Genomic DNA, 21,954 nt, shown 5'->3' with positions numbered 1-21,954 from the left:
TGTTCACTCACTGCAGTGGAACCTTTTTACTTTCAAAATCTTCTAAGAGAAGGTATTCCTGCCCTTCTTCAGAGATAAAGGGTGACCCTTGGCTGTTTCACAAATACAAGAAAAATGAGGAAGACAGCATTATTTCCATATACATCTTGAATGAGCCAGAACAATAAGATTTTCGGAAACAGTCCTTGGCTTCATCTTCTTATTTATGATCCAATCATGAACCTCACATTCTCACAAATGCTACAGTTAAACAATGCTCTTTTTCAAGCCAACAGTGATCAGAGCCTAAAACTATTTTAGACAAAATACAGCATGATAATTATAACCGCAAGTACCATGTTCAAACTATTTTAATAAGACTATATGATACATTGCATGACACTGTAAGGAAACATTTTGAAATTATTGTTAGTTTTGAAACACAAGAACTAAAAATTCTGGAAAGGGAGGTTGACCATGGCCTCCAGATTTCTCAGTCATCCACCTCACCTGAAAACAAACAAACTCACTCCAAATCCTTTATAGAAAAATCAGTGGTTCCTAGATTATCTATTAAGTACTATGCAAAGTTAGAGCAGAAAACATTCCCTCTGCATATTGGTAACTTTAAAATCTAAAGAGAAAACAATACAGAAAAAAAACATTCAAGCAACAAAACCTATATATAAATTTAACAACGTCCACCTACTATGCTTTGATTTTAATTAACATTTACACATCTTTCCCCCTGTTAAAATAAAGGTTGTTTCAATAGATGCACTGTTCCACATATGGCAATTAATAAATCACTAAATGATGCAGACATTTAGTGGATTACAATAACGTACATCATGCCCTCCAACACGATTTTTAGTAATATGCTATGCAGATACCCTAAGCTCTGATTCCAAAGGAAAACTGAATGTATCCTGCATATCAGACCAAATCCAGCAAAATGCCTGCTGTACCACACAGGAGCAATCTTTTTACGTGGAAAAAACTCTAGCATCACTATAGCTTTGAATTTTCATTTTTAAATCCTTCTTAATAAAGAGATATAGTTATTTACTGAACTTACTTAACATGTCCTTATCATTCCCCACTGATAACCTTGCCAATGTTTCATTGTTTTGAAATACTCTTGCAAAGAAACTAATTATTTTAACTACCTCTACACTCCCCATGACTTTATCCGGTTCTTCTTCAGTTCCCTTGACATTTTTATCTCCATTGGACATTCTGTCTTCCGCAAAACAGTCAAATATCTTCTCCTGTAATCATCTAACGTCATCCTCAAGTAATTTTGGAGGTTATTCACAGACTCCATTCCTTGCTCTCTTTTGCAACACCTTTATGCTCTCGTCAGAATCTGTCCTCTCAACTTAAGTCACACAAGCACAAGAAAATCAACTACATATCCCAGTCTTTATCATTCTTAAAAACACTCTTCATCTGGTGCTAGAAATCCTCTCTGTGCCCATCCCTCGTGAAAACAAAGGGGCACTCAGACATTTCTGATGACTCAGGGCTCTGAAACGAGCCAAGATTTATCTGCCAAGCCATTATGGAAACAAAACCAAAACTTTTGATAATTTTTGGCAGAAACTATGACATACCTATCAGGCACCATCAGCTTCTAAACATGAATAAACATTTAACATTTCAATATTCATAGCACACATTGGATTTCCCCTTCTCTACAGGATGCTCTGGGGGCATGCCATGCTGCCTCTAACCTGCACATTCCATACACAAGGGGAACTGTAGGCTCACTCCTCCATTTTATAATGAAGATTGTAAAGGGTGGATACTCTTCTACCACACAATCATCAGTAAACAGAGAAAGAAGCTGCTTGGGCACAAGAGCGATATAAAAATGCTAAGGGAGCAGAGAGCATATGGCTCAGGTAAAACTGTCAGAGCATCAAGCTGCTGATGAAGAAGACATTACCACTAAGAGGTACGGCACTAAGGGACCATAAGAAATACTCAAAAAGCTGCTTTCTAATGATAGCTCTCCTCAGCCTTCAATGTGCTTTCCTGCAATCATAAAAAGGATATGCAGTTCTGCATATTCACGTGTAGATATCCCTGCACATTTTTATTTTAAATTACTGCAGAAGAGCAGCTTGCAAAAGTTTACTTTATTCCAAAGAACACTCAAGGTTGAAAAGGAGCTCAGGAGATCATCTCATCCAGCTCCTCTGATACCTCTATGAAAAGGGGATTTCCAAGAGGGGTGAGGCTCCCCAGGGCCTCAATTCAATCAAATTTTGTTTGTTTGCTTTTAAATCACAAAGGACAGACTCAACTAAGTTCCAGAGCAGACCATTCCAAGGGTTGCCACCAATATCCCTTCTGAAAAATTGAAGTGGCATTTTTTAGATAGTTATTGTTGATGAAATATCTTTCTATGCAGAAGATGCTGGAAATCTATTTAAGCTCAAAGTAGCAGTGCATAATAATCGTACATTTTTTCAGCCTAGAGCCACTACATTAATCTGATGCTTCAGATTAGGAATTACTCTCCCTACTTCTCCAGACTGCAGTACGAACCGAATGTTCCAACACCTCTGTATTGAGACAAGATCAAGAACAAAAAAAGAGAAGTAAAAGTTACAGTCAGCTTCTCCCACCATTTATGAGCATCCAAGCTTTCAGTGACTTAGCAAGAAAAAAATAAGTGCTTTTAGCACAAACATTGTTGGCCTGTACAAAAGTGTTCTTAAGGAAATCTGTAACTTACCTCATAGATTCAGGTTTTTTACTCTGGCAGTTTATTAGCAGTAGGTAGTCCTGAGGATCTTCTTGACTAGAGGAAGACTCCAGTGGGGGGATGTTAATAAGCTGATAAGGAGGAGGTAGAGAAGATTCTGCTTGCATGGAAGGTGGTGAAGTGTTGATAGGCAAAGGTAACTCAGCAGATGCTTGTAAAGAATTGGCTGGGGGCTTCACAGCATCTGCAAACACAGAAGCATACTACTTTATGCAGTTATGAAATGGTTTTAACAACAGTACCAAAATATTTATTAACAAAACATCAGTTTCTTTTAGCGTTGTTTTTAAATTCAAAACTGTACAATCAGTAGGCATAAGAAAACCTTAGCCTTGGTATACTAAGGCTTCTTACAGAGCAGACACGGGCCCATAGGTTGGTACTTGAATTTGGTAACCTGAGTCAGCATTTGCTTATATTCATCCAAGGTCACTTCAACATTTGCAATTAGTCATCAGCCAAGAACTGGCCTCTCAGTAGCTCAAAAGCAACAGGAAAGAAGCTGCTTTGGCAGTGGAAGTCTCCTTGTAACTAAAATAATACAGAAGTACAACAGCTACCATGTTCTAATAGGCCCCTTGTTACATATGCCAGCTTTTTATTTTAGTGCAGTGAATGAAGTTCATACGTACTTTTTAAAGCATTCTCTTGGTAATTCTTAGTCCTATTCATATATAATGCAGACTAAAACATATTTTTTCTTTTGTATTAAATTTGTAATCTATTGTAATGTAATCTATTATTGTAAATTTGTATCTATTATATAGGAAAATATTGACACTATCAAACACGAAGCAATCCTTTCATTTTCCATTCTTTCAGCGATTCATAGACTACAAACAATATAGTTAAAATACAATTTCTCATCTATTTGGGCTCCCTTGTTCTTGCAATTCATTGTACATTCTGATTTGTGTATCCCAAGGATGGACAGTGACTATTGTCATTTTTAAAACAAACATATTATCCAGGAAAAACTTCTCTTTTTAGACTTAGAGGCTAGTTCTGGACTGAAAAAAAAAGAAGCCCATGCCATCCAACTTTTGCTTCCCAGCACTATCCTGAGAAGAACCAGATGAACACATGAGAACATAGCCCTCCTGCTTCCAGTTCTGTCTATACAAGGTACAAGTGATTTAGAAATGGAAATAGGAATAAAAGTACTTGCTTTGAACTCCCAGAGCACTTGCACAGGCTCAGAAATTAAATCCCACCACACCCACGTGGGTGGAAGATGTATGAAAATGTCTCAACTTGGCCTACCTGAAAAGGTAGGAAAGCCTAAAAAAAGTTCTACAAAAAAGGTTGGACCTGAGCTATCCATTAAATTAGTTAGCATAACAAAGGGAACACCAGACTGCACCCAGTGATCACACACAGACATGAGTAAAACTGTTTCTTTACTATTTTTTTAAATATTAAAATGTGAAAAATATAACATTTAAAAACTTCAAGAGCTCTATGAAGCACTCATGAGACACCTACATTAAATACAACTGATGTTTCTTTATTCCCCTTATGCTGGAACAGAGAGGCATCGGAATGGCTGTAACAGGCACCTGTTGCTTGCTCCTGGAAAAGACTTGGTGGGAGAAGGGACAAGTAGTTCTTTGTCACCTTCAGAACTGGGGACCACAAGCTAAGCTGATGCACAAGTAGGAGAGAAAGAAAAAGCTTTCCTGTCAAATGCACTGACATTCTCCAGTCATCTTTACCAAGAAGCAAGATACACAGGAGCTCCAGAGTAGCCAAGTTACTATTCCCCCATTCCTTGCCCTGACTAAACACAACCTTCACATCATTAGGTTTGTTTATTGCCAACATTACACAAAGGAAAAAAAAGAAATCAAACAGGATGCCCTTAAAGCTTTGAGGGAAGAGAGGTGTCAATGTAGACAGTCAGGAGAGCCCAGTAGGTACGTGGTAAGATGCATGTCTACGTGAGCCTGATGTACTGGAACAAAACAGGGCGCCATTACCAAGACAAGATTCAATGGTAACTTTCCAAGGAAAAGAAAAACAACAGTAACAACACCACAATCAAGAAGCTTGAAAAAGGACCGATGAAGATGGCCAGTAGGCTAAACATATTGGCTCAGATCTGGAGTCACTAGGCCTGCAATACCATCTACAATAGCAGCCTGTCATTGACAAACTGTGCACAAGCAGCAAGGCAGGCCTGGCATCATGCACTCAGTTTCTGGCTCCCTGCAGCTTCAGAACATCCCATTGCAGAAGCTACATCCACATCCTCTGCTTACCAGGCTCTGGTAGACTTCTTTCTGAATTTCTTATTGTTTATATTTTTTTTTACCTCCACGACATCCTGTAGAAATGGTTCCACAAGATACTACGATATTACACGTCATGAAAAACTACCTCATTTAATTTTAAACCTGCAGCCTGGTAGCTTCATTTCAGCTCCCCTTCTCAGAGCAGCACTGAACAGTCATTCCCTATTCATAATCTCCATTCTCAACTTCGTGGAACTTTGACACAGCTTTTCTAACTTGATGCTGCTTCATTTTTCTTGGTACAGAAACTACTTCATGGCAGCACTTGTTTCTCCTCACCCTCACCTCTCACAGCCCTACTAATTCCCTAATTCCCTTCTGAGAAAGGAAGCCAACTGTTGTGTAAAACGCAGAAAATCTGGGACATACTTATTAGTTTACAAACACCCAGCAGTGTTTTATTCTATTTCGATCCTAACCACTTACATTTGATTGTTGCTGAGTATTAAAGTTAATGTTGTCAAAATGCCCAGAAGGCTCTGAGCAAGGATTTGGAGCGCAATAACATTAATGGATCATTAAGGTCATTCTCCTTGTGACAAGATGCCACATTTACTGTGACAGATACAATTTGACAAAATCCCCGAGTCCTTGTGCAGATCTGTTTTATTTACTTATTTGCTTTTCCAGGCATTTTGTATGTGTCAAGAGGAGTAGGTTATTGCCTGATTTAAAGGCCATTTGAACACGGTTTCATGCTGTTCACCTGCTGGGCCACTTGCCTGCTTTATGTACTTAAGCTATTTCAAATTTTACTACCAAGAAAACAGTCACGTTAATGACTTATCACTGATCAAATAAATATTGTTTGCCTATCCGTACCCTCCCAAACACTCTCCTTAGCCACTTACATCAGAAGCTGATACGAAGAGGAGGGTTTCTCCCAGCAGCCTATTATGATTTCAAAGACTACAGTAATCAGCTCGCTTCATTTTGAACCAGCAGATTTTTAGGGAAGGGGTCATCTGCACACCAAAGAGCGCTGTAAGTCATTTGGTTTGTTCCCAGAGCCCAGACATTATGACTGCTTTGAGAAACTGCGAGCTGGAAAAACATCCAGAATATTTAACATGCAAATTAGTGTAAAAAAGAAACCTATTTTGTTTTTATAATTCTTGTATTCAGTGCAGCTACAACAAGCAGCTTCCTCAGAAGACAGTAGGAGTTTTAACTTTTCTCACTTGGTTTGTTATGAGCAGCTATAGGCATCACTTTTTCTAGAACTTACACTTTTTCTCATGGCCATTTTCATATTTACCTCATTACTCAAACAATCAAAAAATCCATGAGGTAAAAAGGAGTCCTTCTAAATAAGAATAGTAAGGGCAATTTTGAAGACTTGAGTGTGGGAATCTGCATTTAGGGATGGTGTTTGTTCTTAGTGTTCATGGGTGTTTTTTTTTTTATGTCAATTTTTTTCTACATTGTGATATACAATGCTAAAGTCTCAGGATTCTGATAATGAAAATACTAAATATACTCTCAAAGTGTAATGCAGTCTGCTTTCTTTTTCCCCATAAGCATCATTTCATTAAATGCCACAATCATAATTGAAAAGCAAGGAAATGGATTACTGGTGCAAGAGACCAAAATAGAAATGGATTTTTCCCACTGTAACAATGAATCAGCATACAACAACTGTATGATTCTACAATTGCAAAGTCACATTCAGTCCATCTACCATGACACAGATTTCTCATTGAAACAAAATATAAAAGCAATAACTTTGCACAATAATTTTCAAATAGTAGCCTTAAAAGAAATATAAAAGTACAAGTTATGTGCTATTACATTACTCTTTTTTCTACATCTATCCACTATACAAGGTGAACATATGTAAAATAACTTCAAAGAATCTGCACTATTATATACTTCACTTTAATACTTAAGAAGAGTCCTCCTTTTATAAGTTAGTCAGTGAAGTCATTATCTCTGCTGCTACGTGCAATAACACATATTCTGAAATACACTGCCAGAGTTTCCTCTACTGTCAGCTTCTACACACCAAATTTTGCCAAGAGATTTTCAGCATAGACAATCAGATTTCACATTGTTTGTAAGCTATGTAGTGAGCCTCAATTCTGAACACTTCTGCTTACAGCAAACACTTGCAGGAGCACCTCATGAGTTGACAGGTAGCAATCTGCACAACCTTTCACAACCCACTCTCCTGTGATTCCTTTGTCCAAGTAACTCGTCAAATGATTTTAATGCCACAAAAGATGTTCAGCAGGTACCACAGAGAAAGCTAAGTTAATTGCATGTTAATTATATTGAGGCTATATTTCCTCAAGGAAAAGAAAAATTATATTTTATGATTTTCTGCTGAAGGCAATTGACAATTTAAGATAAAAAAATCAAACATCCAAGATTAAGGTTTTGACTGCACTGCTGATATTAAATGCTATATATTTTTTAAAAGCATGGGATTTTTTCCTCATATGCTTACAAAGTAAGAGTTACGGCTGCAGATTTTGTGCTCTATTTGTCTTATCTTAACCATATCATCTGAAACTGAAGACATCTCAGTGTCCTCTGGTGCATTTCCTTTCTCCTTTCCATAATGGAGAATGACTATCTCAGCTTTGTGAACCTCAGCTCAGGTCTTTAGCCAGCAGTCACCTCTATCACATCTGCAATGCCAAACTTCAGGTCCTTCTCTGAACCCACTTCTAAACCCACGGTTTAGTGGGAGCTATTGATAGTAGGTGGAAGGTTGGACTGGATGATCTCTTAGGTCTTTTCCAACCTTGGTGATTCTATGATTCTTTGGTCAGAGCCTATTCTGACCTTTCTCTCAGCAATTCCGCACTCACCAAAACACAACAGGTCTACACCTCACTGATACTTCCTCAAAGGAAGTATCCAAAAAAAGCCTACACAAGACATGCTTTTGGGCCACTACTCCTTCTGAACCTATTGCTTCACTTGTAAGATAACTGACACACAAACCCTATCAGAGGATTCCTCTCCTCATGCTTAACTCAGTCTTTTCATGTCTTTTTACTCCATTCAGGGTCACCAGTCACTCATCCTCATGGCATGTCATCCCTGAGCCGGTTTGGCTCTCCTTCTAGTTAGTCATATCCAAGAAGTGTCAAAAATCACAGGTTATCATTCAGTACATCATCTCTACTGTGCAGTCTGTTCTATTATCACACCCATAAAAAACCAGACCGACCCTCATTCAGACTGCTCCCACTGCATGTCTAACAATGAGAAACCTATTTCCATTCCACTATTCTGTTCTCACCTCACCCATATCCATCAAAAAGGTTTGTTTTGAGTTTATTATTGTTGCAGTTTTTACATTCCTCCAGAATCTTCATATTTCTCACTTTTGAGACTTTTAAGATGCCACGCTCTTAATGGCAAGGCCTGTTTTCTGTTTCATACTTGCGCTACAGGAAGCACAGAGATACCCTGATCTGATACAAATACCTCCAGCACAGCATGGTAGCAATGATGCTTGGCTGGTCAGCCTTATTTCTTATTGGTGAAAACAGAAGGAGCTGAATTAGATAGAAATGTGGAGTTAAGTTCATCCTGCCAGTCACTGCAGTAAGAGTCACTGATAAAATTGACTGAATTCAAAACTGTTTTGATCCAAACAGGGCACTGTCAGCTCTCCTTCCATTCACAGTGGATTTAATATTTAGTTCAGGTGTATAAAAAAAAATAAAAAAAAATTACAGATTAACAAAAACCATCTCTCAGCAAGAAAAGGCCTCATGCTTTTGAGGTGCCTACTTTTCCATTGCATGCAATGGACATGTGCTATTTTCTGCAGACAAGTAAGTGTGTTTCTCTTTATATCCACACTCTTAGCTTGTCCCCAGAATCAATGATTTCTAAGCATCTCCTACTCATGGCTACACTGGGGCACTAGTCTATTATTCACAAAAAAACAACCACCTGTCTAGCCTTCTCTCTCTTGTAACATATTTGGCATATTAAATACTGAATCATGTGGCAATCACAGATATGTGCTGTGGGTGATCTTAGTTATACTCAGAATGTCATCAAAACATATTGCAACAATCAAAATAAACAACTTCCATTGAATTTGCCATTTGAGCAGTAACCCACTGAGAAAATAACATATTTTTAGTTCAAAACTGCATTAAGGTGAAAGAGAAGGACCCCTCATAAAGGGGGCAAGAATAATTTCCAGTCATTTTCAGAGATCTGAGGCAGAAGCTCTTTCCTTGCTCTCAATGTATAACGCAGAAGAAAGACGGATTTAATTGTAGTCTTTTCTCTCTGGTATGCTTTATTTATAACACTTGACTGCTCCTATTTAATCTTTCTTGGGACTATGCACATAACTACAGAAAAGTCATGCCGCCCACTAACCTTCAGAAGGAATAATAATAAATAAGGGTAATTTTAGGACAAGTAATGGCAGTGATTTATTTGTCTGCATTTCACACCACCTTCTTTCCACAATACTGGTTCTACACAATGACTGCTTAGGTAGGATTTGAGCTGGATAATGAAGAACTACAAGCTATTTTTTGTTTGTTTCAGCCAGTAAAGGGAACTTTTTTTTTTCCTGGTTGCAAAGCATATGGAGGCACAGCAACAGCAGAATCCTGACATTTTGCACTTGTTCCTCATCACAGCCTTCAGTCACAATCTTTATCCTGCATGATTTTACTTAGACATTTCTCCTATATTCTCAAGATCTAACATCATGCAAAACAGAAAAGAAACATCCTTTTTCTAATGACGTGTTTAATTTGTAATGAGTGCTGAACACCTCCCTCCGTTCTGCTCACATTCTTTCAGAGCAGGAAAGAACTTTCACAGTCAGTGCACGTGAGTTTTAGAACATGTGGATGGTAACAGTAGTCATCTGGTCTTCAAAACATTCTTTGCATGTAAGTGTGACAGTTTATGAGGAAAAAAAACCAAAACACAAAAACACACAAACTTACCCTCATCTGTAGGGTTGAACCCACAGATCTGGCAGATGCTGCGAACCCACTTATTCATGTCGTCCTCAGTCTCAGCCACCAAATAGAAAACTCTGTCTATAGTGTTGATGTCAAAAATGTAGCTGTTTTCAAACTCTTTTTTGTTGAATGTTAATCCAGCATCCACTTGCTGACACAAGTTTAAGTCAATAATACGGATAGGCTTCTTGGCATGGTCATTTTTGTAGTATTCCAATACATCTGGATCTCCTGTTAAACGGCCGCTCCGAAGCACAAACCATCTCCTTTTCCATGCCTGAAAATTCATAAGAGAAAAAGAGAAAAATTAGAAGGAGGAAGCAATACTTCCTTGGTTACCTTTTGTACATTGTTTCAGGTTGAGCAGGACTCAGTAATAATTAGTTCAATCGCCATTTTAAGAGACAACAGTTAGCTGAATTTAATGCAGTCCATTTACTGATTGTTACAACAGCAGACTAGAGGGATAGTGAATCCATATTTTAACATTTACTTCTTTTGTATTTTAGTTTTGTTTTTAAAAACAGATTCTATAATTTAGCCACTGTTTAAAAATAATGAAGGATGAATCCAATAAAGAAAATAAGGGAACTAGAAGAGGAAAAAAGCCCAAAAATCTTCTGAAAGAAGCTGCTGCAGGCATAGAAAAATGAAAATGAAATGCATCTAAGTTTACCACCAAGTCTTATTTCCACTATCTCCTGTTTCAGGCTGGTTTATTCCAGCTCTGATTATTTATTTATTTTTAATTGATATTCCACAATAGCAACCAGCAGTTAAACAACACACTGTTCACACTGCGTACTTCTCTTGACGTTGGGCAATCTTTGCACTCAGAAGCTTGTAATGTTTTACAGCAGCAGTTTTTACAGAGAAAGACCTGCTTTATTATTTCAGAAAACATCAGAGAGGTGGGGAGGTAGAATGACCAAATGGTCCAGCCTTACACCATATTAAAAGTCCTTGCATAAGGTATATCCACAGAAGAAAAAACTTCACAATCACTGTACTTGTTACAACCTTCAAGCTGCTGCAAATCTAAAGAAATGAGACTGAAGAACACAAATAAAATGGCTCATTTTCCAGTCAACCCTCAACTGCCTTTCATTGCTGTGGTCCTCTCTCTGGGCATGGGCTGTCCAGGGCCCCACTCAACCTGTCCTTCTGTGTTTTCAGGAACAGGACACTCACTGCTTTCTCCAGGCAGCCATGCCACTGCCTCATTGCCGAGTGAAATTTCCCCCAAATACTTAAACTCATTCTCCCCTCCTTTAGATTAAAACCACTTTCCCTTGTCCTACCACTGTCTGCCTGTATAAAAATTCTGTTTATAGGCTTCCTTCAAGTACGGGAAGGCCACAATGTGGTCTCACTGCAGCCTTCTCTTCTCCAGGCTGAACAAGCCCAGCTCCCTCAACCTTTCTTCACAGGAGAGATGCTCCAGCCCTCTGATCATCTTTGAGGTCCTCCTTGGACTCACAACGACAGCTCCAAATCTTTTGTTGTGTTAGGGGCTGCAGTATTCCGGATGGGGCTTCAATAGGACAGAGCAGAAGGGGACAATCCCCTGCCTCTCCCTGCTAGCCATCTCACTTTACATACAAATGGGAACACAAAGCAAAATAAACCAGACATACTGCTAACTGCCCACTGGAAAAGCTGTATTGCATTTTCAATTGAAAAGTGAGCAATCAAACTCTTTGTTAGGACAAAAATCAATAGAAGAAAACCAAAAAACAAGTAGGTGAGCATCAACTAACCCTGACTACAGACAGAATCAAAGGCTGAAGGAAAGAAACAGTATCAGTAGAGAACTGACGAAGCTTTAAAAACAGAAGTTTTTGACAATATATTAGGAAAAGATCAAATTGGTTTTCTCAGGGAGCAAAAGATTTTCATTTTTTTTAAGGCATAAGCTTAGGACAAGCTCATGGAGGAAGGCATGAGGGACAGACAGCGCAGTGCTACCAAATCCCAGCTCCAAACCAGTGCCACCAGCTCTGTGCTGGAGCCACACAAACCAGTTACTGTGGAGTGTACGTGCTATTCTGGGGACCAAGCTTAGGAAGATGTTATTAAAAGGTAATAGAAAACAGGAGAAAGACAAGAACATCAGACAGCTTAATGAAGGTTTGAGATCCACTCCCCACCTATTAAGCTGCCTGAAGTTTATTTGATCTTAGACAACTTTCATACTTGATAAGTAGTATAGTTGTGAAGCTGCAGTTAAATGTGGAACTGTGTTGATCAAGCCAATATGCCTCAAGCAGTGATTTCTGTAATCCCAACAAGATCACTGGGTGAACAGAAAAACGCAGAAGTGGCAAATGGAACAGATGAAGCATGTGAACTTAGACTGCAAGTAGGAGCACCTCCAGGCAGCGCAGCTGCTAAGCGTAACTATTATAATAGAGACCCAAAAACACCAGCAAAATGTGCATTTGTTTCCTGTTTCCAAACCAAATGACAACTTTGACTCTGTGATAACAGGAAACTTCAGTAACAGAGGATTCTCTTCAGACAAGGCTGGCCACAGACAGTTAAGAATGGACTGCAAAGTGTTTAGGTTAGAAACTAGACTTCTCTTAAACACCAGCCTTCAGTCATTCAAATAACGCTTTCAACACCCAAATGAGAAGATTGGAGGGGGGAAGAGATACGGAGAAGCAAGATTGATTTGTCTTGTGATTCGTGACCAAAAGTGAACTGTGTACCAACCAAGCATACTTCATGGAAGTTCAATTCTAATGCTGTGTTACCGAGTGAAAAGTTGGTCTGATCAATCCCACCAATCACTGCTGAGCATTAATGAGGGAAAAGCTCTCTGATTCAGGAAATCAACCAGCTAAACAGAATTTGTTTTTAGCCCTTTTGGCTACAAAACAGCAACTATGAAAATACTTAAAACACAGAATTTAGCCAAGCAGCACCTGCTACTATTTTTGAAGAGTTTTCACATAGTACATATGTGAATGTTTATTTCAGTCAAATAATGAGTCACACTCACTGGAACTGGCACAGATTATATTCAAAAACAAAAGCAATTCCATAAACTACACACTAATAAGGCAGATACAAAGGTTCTCTGGATTACAGTACAAAGCACAATTTAGCAGCAGAATAAAGCTAAAAGCTAGACAAGAGAACTGACATCAGCACCCTGGCTAATCATAGTACAAAAGCGCCTCTATATTTTGTCAAAGTGCAAAATGAGCCCACATAAATTACTCTTTGTTATTTGAAAATATCTGGGATTCTTAAAGCTTGATCTATTTTTAACATTTCAGTATTTGCTGTTGTAATGAAGGCTGTATACTGCCTCACTGAAGCACCAAATCCCGTGCTATGTACGCAATGAAGAGAGCTTCTTTAATAACTGCTTTCCAAAAAGAAATCTTTAAAAAACAGCACGCACATGTGCAAATACGTACTTATGCAAATCATCTTTTTCCTTCTCTCTTTTTAACCCCTTCAGGCATTCCTGTATGAAACTTCAGCATCTCATTTTACCATGCACGTTCCAATCCACACAGCTTAATCGTGCGCACACACACAGAAAAAGGTTTCAGTCAAAGGAATGTTATGATTACTAATTACCTGTATCATCACTTAGGATTATCAATCATACGTTATCTGCTCAAATATTTTTCCAAGATTAAACAATATTGGTATTGGGACAAAAAATAATCCCATAACCTACTGAGGAGGCTTTTTGTTTGTTTGTTTTTGCTTCTCTAACTTAATCCTGTTGACTTTAGCACAGAAAAACAGCATCTGATAGAGGAAAGAAGGCTGCATTTATTTTTGTTTTTGTTTTTAAATTGAAGATACACACATATGAAAAATCATGTTAAAACTCTGCTATTAACAAATGCACTTACACTAACAACCAGCTACATGGCACTGTACATAGATTTAATATCAACACAGAAGTAAATCTGTTGCTTTTCAAAGTGTGATACAACAAACGTCACAGGAATAAAGCTCACCAAAAGCCTGTGCAGGCTTCTAAAACAATCAATTCCCAAGCAAGACTTGCCGCTTTTGTTTCTGACTAAGAAATGACTTGTGTGACTCTCAGCTTGTTTTCTCCCAGAGCTGCACAGCGTATCAGCTGGTCTACCATAGGACATGACCATTCCTGCCAAATATTGTCCTGCTCATATCATGAGACCAGCGTATCATGAGACTATCATAACTACTGAAACAAGTTTGCTTGCTTGTTTTTCAAGTAGGCTAAAACTTGACAAACTGCTCACTCACAGAGCCTCAAATGATGAAAGTAAGTGTAATGCATTATTCGTCACATAGCACTATGAGTAGGTACTAAAACAGATAATAACTGAAAGCTTGTAGCTAAGACTGTATGCAATACAGAGAATTTAGAGTACAGTGTCCTTACAGTAGCTCTATCTGCTGAAGACATCAACAACACCACAGATCTATCTCCAATGAACCTATATACTTATGGATTTACTTCTTGTCTTGCCATGCCTCATAGAAAGGTAACTCATTTTTTTTTCAGGTTCTGGTGGAAACATGTAGGCATGTCTAAGTGGACAAGGAAAGGAAGGAGGAAGGGGCAAGAGGAAATAGATAATTTACCTTTTTTATGTTAAAAAGGGTTTGATGTTCCATTTGGATATCCTCAAACTGTTGCTCAAACAGTTACATGAAATTTTTTAAAGGATTAAAACTTGTGAAATATGTTAATGAATATTTGTCCTGGACGATCCTTTTTGCAGCATTTGTTTTCATGTGATTAAGTGACTTCGCTCTCTAACAAACTGGCCAATTGTCCTTGCTGGGTTTACCAAGTATTATTGCTCATAATCCTTGCATCAGTTAAGTTGTTTTTCCACTACTAGTGCAATGACCCCTTGTTTTTCCACTCTAAAAATCCTACAAAAGTAGCAAGCACTAGCAAGCTAACCCAAGGAAGATATCACTGGCATCCCTCTCTAGTAACATGAACAATAAGCGTTTTCCCTATGACTGACCAGCAGACGTGAATAATATTACAGATCTCTGAACTTCCTTCTCATCTCTCAAGCAAATACATTTGAGTTCAGGTTTTCATCTCACCACTCCAAAAAGTATGTTACTAGGACAGCATTTGCCATCTTTCTTTTCAAGAGCATTAATCTATGGCTTGGAAGAAAGAAGAGACTCACCCAGGGGCACAGGGAGGATCCAAAAGAACACTTGATGTTTTACAAACATAGGTTAAACATTTCCTTGATCCAAAAGAACTTCTAAAGTAAACAGAAAACAAGCAGGGTGTGAAGCAGAGAGAAGTAAGGAAGACAGCCCAAGGTCACTTTGTAATTCTCTCTTGGACATTTCTTTTAGTGCTGAGCTTACTGTTGAGGTTTTATGAGTCATCTGCCAGCATCAATGTTTTATTTTCTTTATGCTTTTTCATGTATTTCATCCATCTCTCTTAACTTTCTTTTCCCAGAGCAAAAGGAACAGGGAAATAGCTGCACATCTTTGACAAACAGGAAGAAAGACAGCAAACAGGAGAAGCTGAGTATTTCTGCCCTCTTTACCTACCTATTTCTAGATCCCGTGTGCTAAGCCAAGCACACCTAATGCCATTCCACTGCTTCATACAGTGGAGCTACACTCTGCATCGTTTCAGAAGCCCAAGAGAAATACTGAGTATTCAAATGATGTTTCTTTTTAAGTTCTGTTTGTGTTAGGTGCAGGGCAGTGGCATCTGTCAGCAGGGAGCTTCCTTACCACAACGCACGTACCTGGGAAGACTGCTGGGAAGCAGCTCCAAGAGGTCACGGTCAACAACGTTACCTCAAGCACACAGCCTTTTCCACAAGCCACTCTTAGGGCTTGCAGAACTCCTGAATGGAGAAACTTCACAATGTTGGCTGAAGTTTACTCTGAGAAATCAGTACTTATATTTTTACATGGAAATGTAGAAACATGTGGCAAGTTTTTCAGAAAGCACTTTCTGGAAAGCTTTCATAGAAGGCCATACCAAGAATTCAGAATTAACAGCTGCCTCTCAAAAATCATTGTAACACCTACTGGCAGCTGACACACGCTTCCTGAAAAATGAGTGCCTTTAAAAAAAAATAAAAGACGACAGAATTAATAAACTCAGCACAAAATAAGGCATGTTTGGTACCTTAATTCTAAGAACAGAAACTTCCTACGTTTCATAACAGTCCAACTGTGGTACTTCTAGTACCATTAAACACTGAAACGCGTAAACAGATAGCTGCAAAACAAATAAACGTGAAATGAGGAAAACACTGGATACATTATGACTTTCTTTAAATACTTAAGACTTGTTTTCCAGGAAACACCATCTTTTCTCACTGAGCAAAATAAGGAAAAAACAGTCTCAGTGGAAGTTTCCACTCTCCTGGCCATCATCCTGATCATCTGTTCCGAATACACACAAGGCCAAAATTTCCTGTTTTCCAACTATTGTCACCATTTTCTAGTCTTGTGCTGTCGATTCTAACTTTAGCTTGTTAAATAAACAGAAGAAAACACTGCAAATGCAGCAGAACAATACTTGCACACGGATTTGCTGTGAAGACTCTTTCATAAGTGATGTTTCAGCATGTGAACTAACTAGTCTCCCAACATTACACAGCTAATTAAAGCATCAAAAACAGGGCAAAATACAAGTCAGGCCATTTTAGCACTCTGACTGCTGTTCGGTACGTCTTCAACTAATTGAATATTTTCACAATCCTTCCACATTTTGCATGGAGGTTTTCACAATTTTTGTTTGTTTTTTAAAGCCCCTTGCCTATCCCCATTTTAACTGTGCAGCTTGTATCGTCATCCACTGTAACGCTCACCTTCTCATGATCATTAGCAGCAGTCATTTCAATACTTGCTACTTTTCCACAGTATGTCAAACTACTGCTTGCCATCACAGCAGTTCTACCAGCAATAATCCTGCACACCAGAGAACTATCATAGCATCTTTACCATAGCAGAACTGACTCACCAAGCTAACGCACTAATGCAGACCTCCTGTGGAACCAGTATTTGAATTACCACATCTTCATGCTAGGCCCAGTAACCAGATCACCCTTCCAGGTTCCTATATCTTACACACCCCTGGCACCCATAGCTATCCAGTTATTTCTGAGCCCTCACGAACTTATCCTTTCAATTCTATTCTGCTTCACACCACACACCCTGCATGCCTAGCACACAGCTTCCCAGTAGCATGCTCCCTGTGACACAAGTTAGCTCAGCCTTCTCTCACTGTTTTGTCAACAATAAAAGCATAACACCATTGCATAAGTGTATTTGTTGCAGGTTCCTCACCCACACACAGCAACTTTGGCACATTGCCCTTGCTCTCAGAACATCTCCCAAATTTCATCTTTTCTTCCCCACCTCAAGTACATTCTGATCAACTTCCTCTCTGTTCTTCCCCATACCCCTGTACATAGACTGAATGTAATACCACGTGGACTATCTTTTCTCTCACACTGATCACATCTCTGTTGTGAAGTCCTGCATTATCAACTTACTTCACTGCAGTTTTGAGTCATTCAACGTATTTCTGAACTTTTTCTTACTAAGAGAGTGAATGACTCCCTAAATTTGCAAGTCATCTCTTACTGCTTTAATCTACCAGTGAGAACAGATTCAACACATTCTTCGACCTCTCCCAACTTTCCTCTGAAGGCTCCACGAATCAACAGGGAACAACATCTCTTATCTTCAGATCCCCTCTGAAGATCACTTTCTGCGATAGTACTTACAATCACTCAACCAATTACAATTTGCCTTTGAATCAGATGGATTCATTTGAAAAGCACTGGTTTTGTGTATTCATCATTCAAAGGCAGTGTGTACTTTACATTTCTGCTTCAGTTCCTTCATCGGCTCTTCATTAAAAGCCACGTTCCCTCCCCCTCAAATCTTAATTTAAGTAAGCAAAATGCTCAGGGTAGGTTCTCCTATTTTTAATGACCGTGCATTTCTTATTACAAGGATTACTGCAATGCTGACAAGATGTCCTGCGCAAGACAACCTGGACAAGATGGCAGCTGTACCCTCAGTTGAGTTCCACTGTCTTGAGCTCAGGAGTGCACATCTTGACAAACAGCAGGACAGCGATGCACAGAAATATAAAACTGAAAAATAAGACTCATAAAGATGCAATTAATCTGAAGCTGGAAGATGAAGCCTACACTTCACTGATATTAACAGCTGCTTCCTCACTCATGGCAGAGGATGAAATGCACCACTATCTGTCCACTCAATTTTTACTTCCTAGCAGAATTGTTTCAAAATGGTGTTTGTAACTAAACATAAAAACCCACCTTTCCTCCAGTTCACAAGCCCAGGGTTGTTTTTTAATTATTTTGGATGCATCTTGCAGAGATTTAGCTTTCTGTTCATTGTTTTTTGTTTGTTTTTCTTGCTTCTGTGGATACCTACCTCCATCATTCGTGAAACCCTTATAAGCAAGAAAAAACAAGATATTAGAGCTGTGTGAAAACACACAATGTCAGACTCCATTTTGGATCCCTTAGAGGACATAGAAGTTGCAACAAACCTACAACACATCTCGTGTTTGGTTCACTCAGGTGGTGTGCACATGCTGCATAGAGATTTTCACACATGATAAGGTCAGGCATCTTGCATGTCATCTCTGACAAAATGATTATAGGTCTAGATGCTGTATTCTCCCTCATAAAAAGTATCTGAGCTACAGAAGCAGCAGTTTCTTCACATTCAACAAGGGATGATGAATTAAAATGGATTGTAGGGCAGAATAGAGTTACCCCATAATTCCAGACTACATTATAAGTGATCTTCGCAAACTACATTTACTACACGTTGACATTACATCCTTATCCATCCCTTGTGAGAGCAAGGCTGTACGCTAGCTGACATTTCAAGCAGTCACGCATCTGCAGACTAAAGCAGAAGCCTATTCTGCAAAGGATTTAACCGCTATTACAGCAATAATGGGGCTGACACTTTCTTGGGCCACTTCATGCACGGAAAAGGGAAAGCTATTGTTCTGCCAAAGCATTATGGAGGGAATCAATACTCAGTGTTTTAAATACTGCAAGGAATTCCTTATTCCAGCGAAGGATAAGAAATAAAAAGGCATGCTCAGTGTTGTTCACATTATTTTAAGAGCAAAATTAATTAAATCAACAAATCTGTGATGTGCACGAATTAAGTATGGAGACACAGAATAACAGCTGCTAAAAAAAAAAAAAAAAAGTGCAATAAAAGCCGCCATTGTGACTGATATATACATCCCCCCACCACTGAGAACACTTGGCAACTATGCTCAGTGGACTATTTCCACAACTGACCTAAAGAACTCCATAAAAAAAATTCATTTCTAAGTAAATATGCACAGTCTGTATTTGCACAGCATTACTATTTGTAAGTTGCTTTCACTATGCTAACCAAATTTTTTCTTTCATAACAAAAACACTTTCCAAGTCTGCAACCGATATACTTCATTTTAGGTTTAGACAGATCTCTAGCAGTTACAAAGGGGTTAAGACATTCCAAAAAAGAGCTATGTTGCTTACTGATAGCAAACCAAACAATAAACCGGCGTACTTGAGGATTAGAATGATTTGGCATCACAAATGAGCAGCTTACTAAATGCTGCCCAATCTCATCAATGCATGTAAAAGTATCTTTTTTGTTTCCTATATTTTAACAGCACCACCACGTTTTATTTACATCAGCAGTTTTAATAAACTTCAGCACTACGACCAATTATTTTTTTTTTCTTCCCACTCCAGAGCAACCTTATGAATCCAGGTTTGATCTGAAACCAAAGCCTTCAAATCTCCTTGCCACAATTGCTTACCACAAGAGCCCTGCCAGCGGAACCTGAGCGCCAGCAAGACGAGCCCCCGTCAGCATCTGCTCCGAGCAGCTCGCTGCAAGCCGCCCTGTTGACAAAACTGAAGGACTCATGCTATTGTTTTAGCAGCCAAGAAATAACGTGGTTCTTGAACAATGATACAAATATCGAGGTAAGCTAGAAGTTTTAGAGCACTGTAGGTATGCCTACAGTGTAACATACTGGAGTAGTAGATCACATAACTTCAATTTACACTCTGTGGCATAAAAATCTTTTAACAATACAAGTGAGCTAATGGATAAAGCTGTAGGCTGCTGCTTCAGAAAGTTTCCCAAGTCAACTTTTAAAGCAAAATGAAAGCTGAACGTCTTTCTTGGGGGAGGGGAAACAAACACATAGAAAAGGGGGGAGAAAAGGCATATTTCAAGCAAAAAGAAAGCACCCCTTAAGGAAGTCCCTGTTTAACCCAAATAATGTTCTATACACAGTAATTAATAAGAAGAATAAACAAGAACAGTTTTCTCTAGTTTACCTCTTTAAGTCCTCAGCAAACTTAAGCAATGTCCGGGCCATTTCTGTAGTTGTGTCTACCCCAGAACAAGCCAAGCTTTCTTTTTCCTGTCAGCTTTCCATCTCGCTATACACCACCCTATCCTCGTAACCTTTGACCAACAGGAAGTAGACACAATGGCCTGAAAATAACAGCAATTGTAACATTTAGAATGATTTAATACATGAGGGGTGGGCTTAAGATTTGAAAGCCTTTCCTTGCCTGGTTTTCAAACCGTTGCATAAAAAGCAAGCTACCTATGTAGACTAAGGGCACCAGGCTAAAAGTAGGGAAAAAGCACTGCGGAGATTCCACACTGAAGTCTGCCAGTAGGCCACTGTACAGAATTGACTTCATTTTACAATAATAAAAACTTCTATAGCATTCTGCCTTTTCCACCTATTTCTTATCAAAGTGCTCAGATAAATATCTAGTTTAACCTCTCACAGAACACTATGTTCTAGTATGAAACATAACCAGAAGTCCATATAAACACTGCTGTCAAAAGTGTGAAGAAGTCTCAGGATTGAAAGTCACAGAACAGTTTGCTAATGAGAAGGACCTTCCTAATGTCAAGCAGCCAAAGAGCATTTCATGGCATAGAAGGAAAGGCCTTTATCTTCTCCTCGTGTAAAAGCACATGCAATGACTCCAAAGATATTTTCATTACCGATATAAAAGTCACGTGCTTTAAATTTTACTAACATCTTGGCAAGAAAACTCAAGGGTTACACATTCCAAAGTCCAGACAGACAATTAAAGTACTTCTTTGCATTAGTTTAATTCCAAGTACTGTTTGATTGCTATTTTGCTTTACTATTAAACTCATGGTTCTGTCCTGCCTCTGTTGCCCTACTCAAAGGCTCCAGGTTCCTCTTTGCTGTTGCACCACAACACACAGAGGTCACCAAGATAAGACCAAAATGAACGAATACGAAGGGATTCACCTCTCTTCACAGACAATTTCAATATGTCTCCCGGAGAGGGAAATGAGGGGGGGGAAAAAAGTAATGTGTTACCCCATGGATACACTGGATCACACATTTGCTGCACCTCTACCTCACATTGAGTTCTGCATGGTTTCAGAGGCAACTCCTTCAGAATTACACTATAAATACTCTTTCGTTGGCAGAGGAAGCTCAGACACTGCTTTACTGCAGTCTAAGACTGGATCCAGCCTGTCAATGCAGTATTTCATTAAGGTCTGCAAGCTCAAAATAACTACAGAGAAGCTCCACATGATGTATTTCAGCACAGTATCCACAACAACTTCCAAATACAAGATGTCTGTACTGCACATGAGAAAGCTTTTCAGCACAGAAACCACTCATTGTAATCACCAGCTCAGAACATGAAGGGTCCAACGCTGACAGTAAATGTGAGTCTCTCTGCAAGTTAGCAGTTTAAGAGTCCCTTGAAACCACTTGGCCTGCAAAGAGGATCCTCCTTTTCCCTTCCCCCATTTTAAGACAGAACCTGATGCCATCACACCAAGGAATAACAGAGAAAGGATATCCTGCCTAGATTTTCCATTATACAGATCAAGTCATCAATCC

General features: G+C 38.9%; 1 protein-coding gene across 6 annotated transcripts in view; it reads right to left on the bottom strand.

Annotated features, from left to right (window-relative positions):
* Positions 1-21,954, bottom strand: part of GAB1 (GRB2 associated binding protein 1) — an 89,496-nt gene that overhangs the window by 26,896 nt on the left and 40,646 nt on the right. For 4 of the 6 annotated variants that reach the window (XM_015861136.2, XM_015861137.2, XM_015861140.2 and 1 more), the window contains exons 2-4: positions 9,990-10,284; positions 2,726-2,939; positions 12-92 (exon numbers count right to left, since the gene is read on the bottom strand). In XM_015861136.2, the coding sequence (XP_015716622.1) occupies positions 12-92; positions 2,726-2,939; positions 9,990-10,284 (590 nt within the window). The remainder of the gene's footprint in view (positions 1-11; positions 93-2,725; positions 2,940-9,989; positions 10,285-21,954) is intronic. The other 2 variants (XM_015861138.2, XM_015861141.2) reach the window with 1 other exon arrangement.

This window comes from Coturnix japonica, chromosome 4 (assembly GCF_001577835.2).
Source record: "Coturnix japonica isolate 7356 chromosome 4, Coturnix japonica 2.1, whole genome shotgun sequence".
Classification (NCBI taxonomy): domain Eukaryota; kingdom Metazoa; phylum Chordata; class Aves; order Galliformes; family Phasianidae; genus Coturnix; species Coturnix japonica.
The sequence above is the reverse complement of the archived record's forward strand: the minus strand, read 5'-3'. Positions and strand labels throughout refer to the sequence as shown.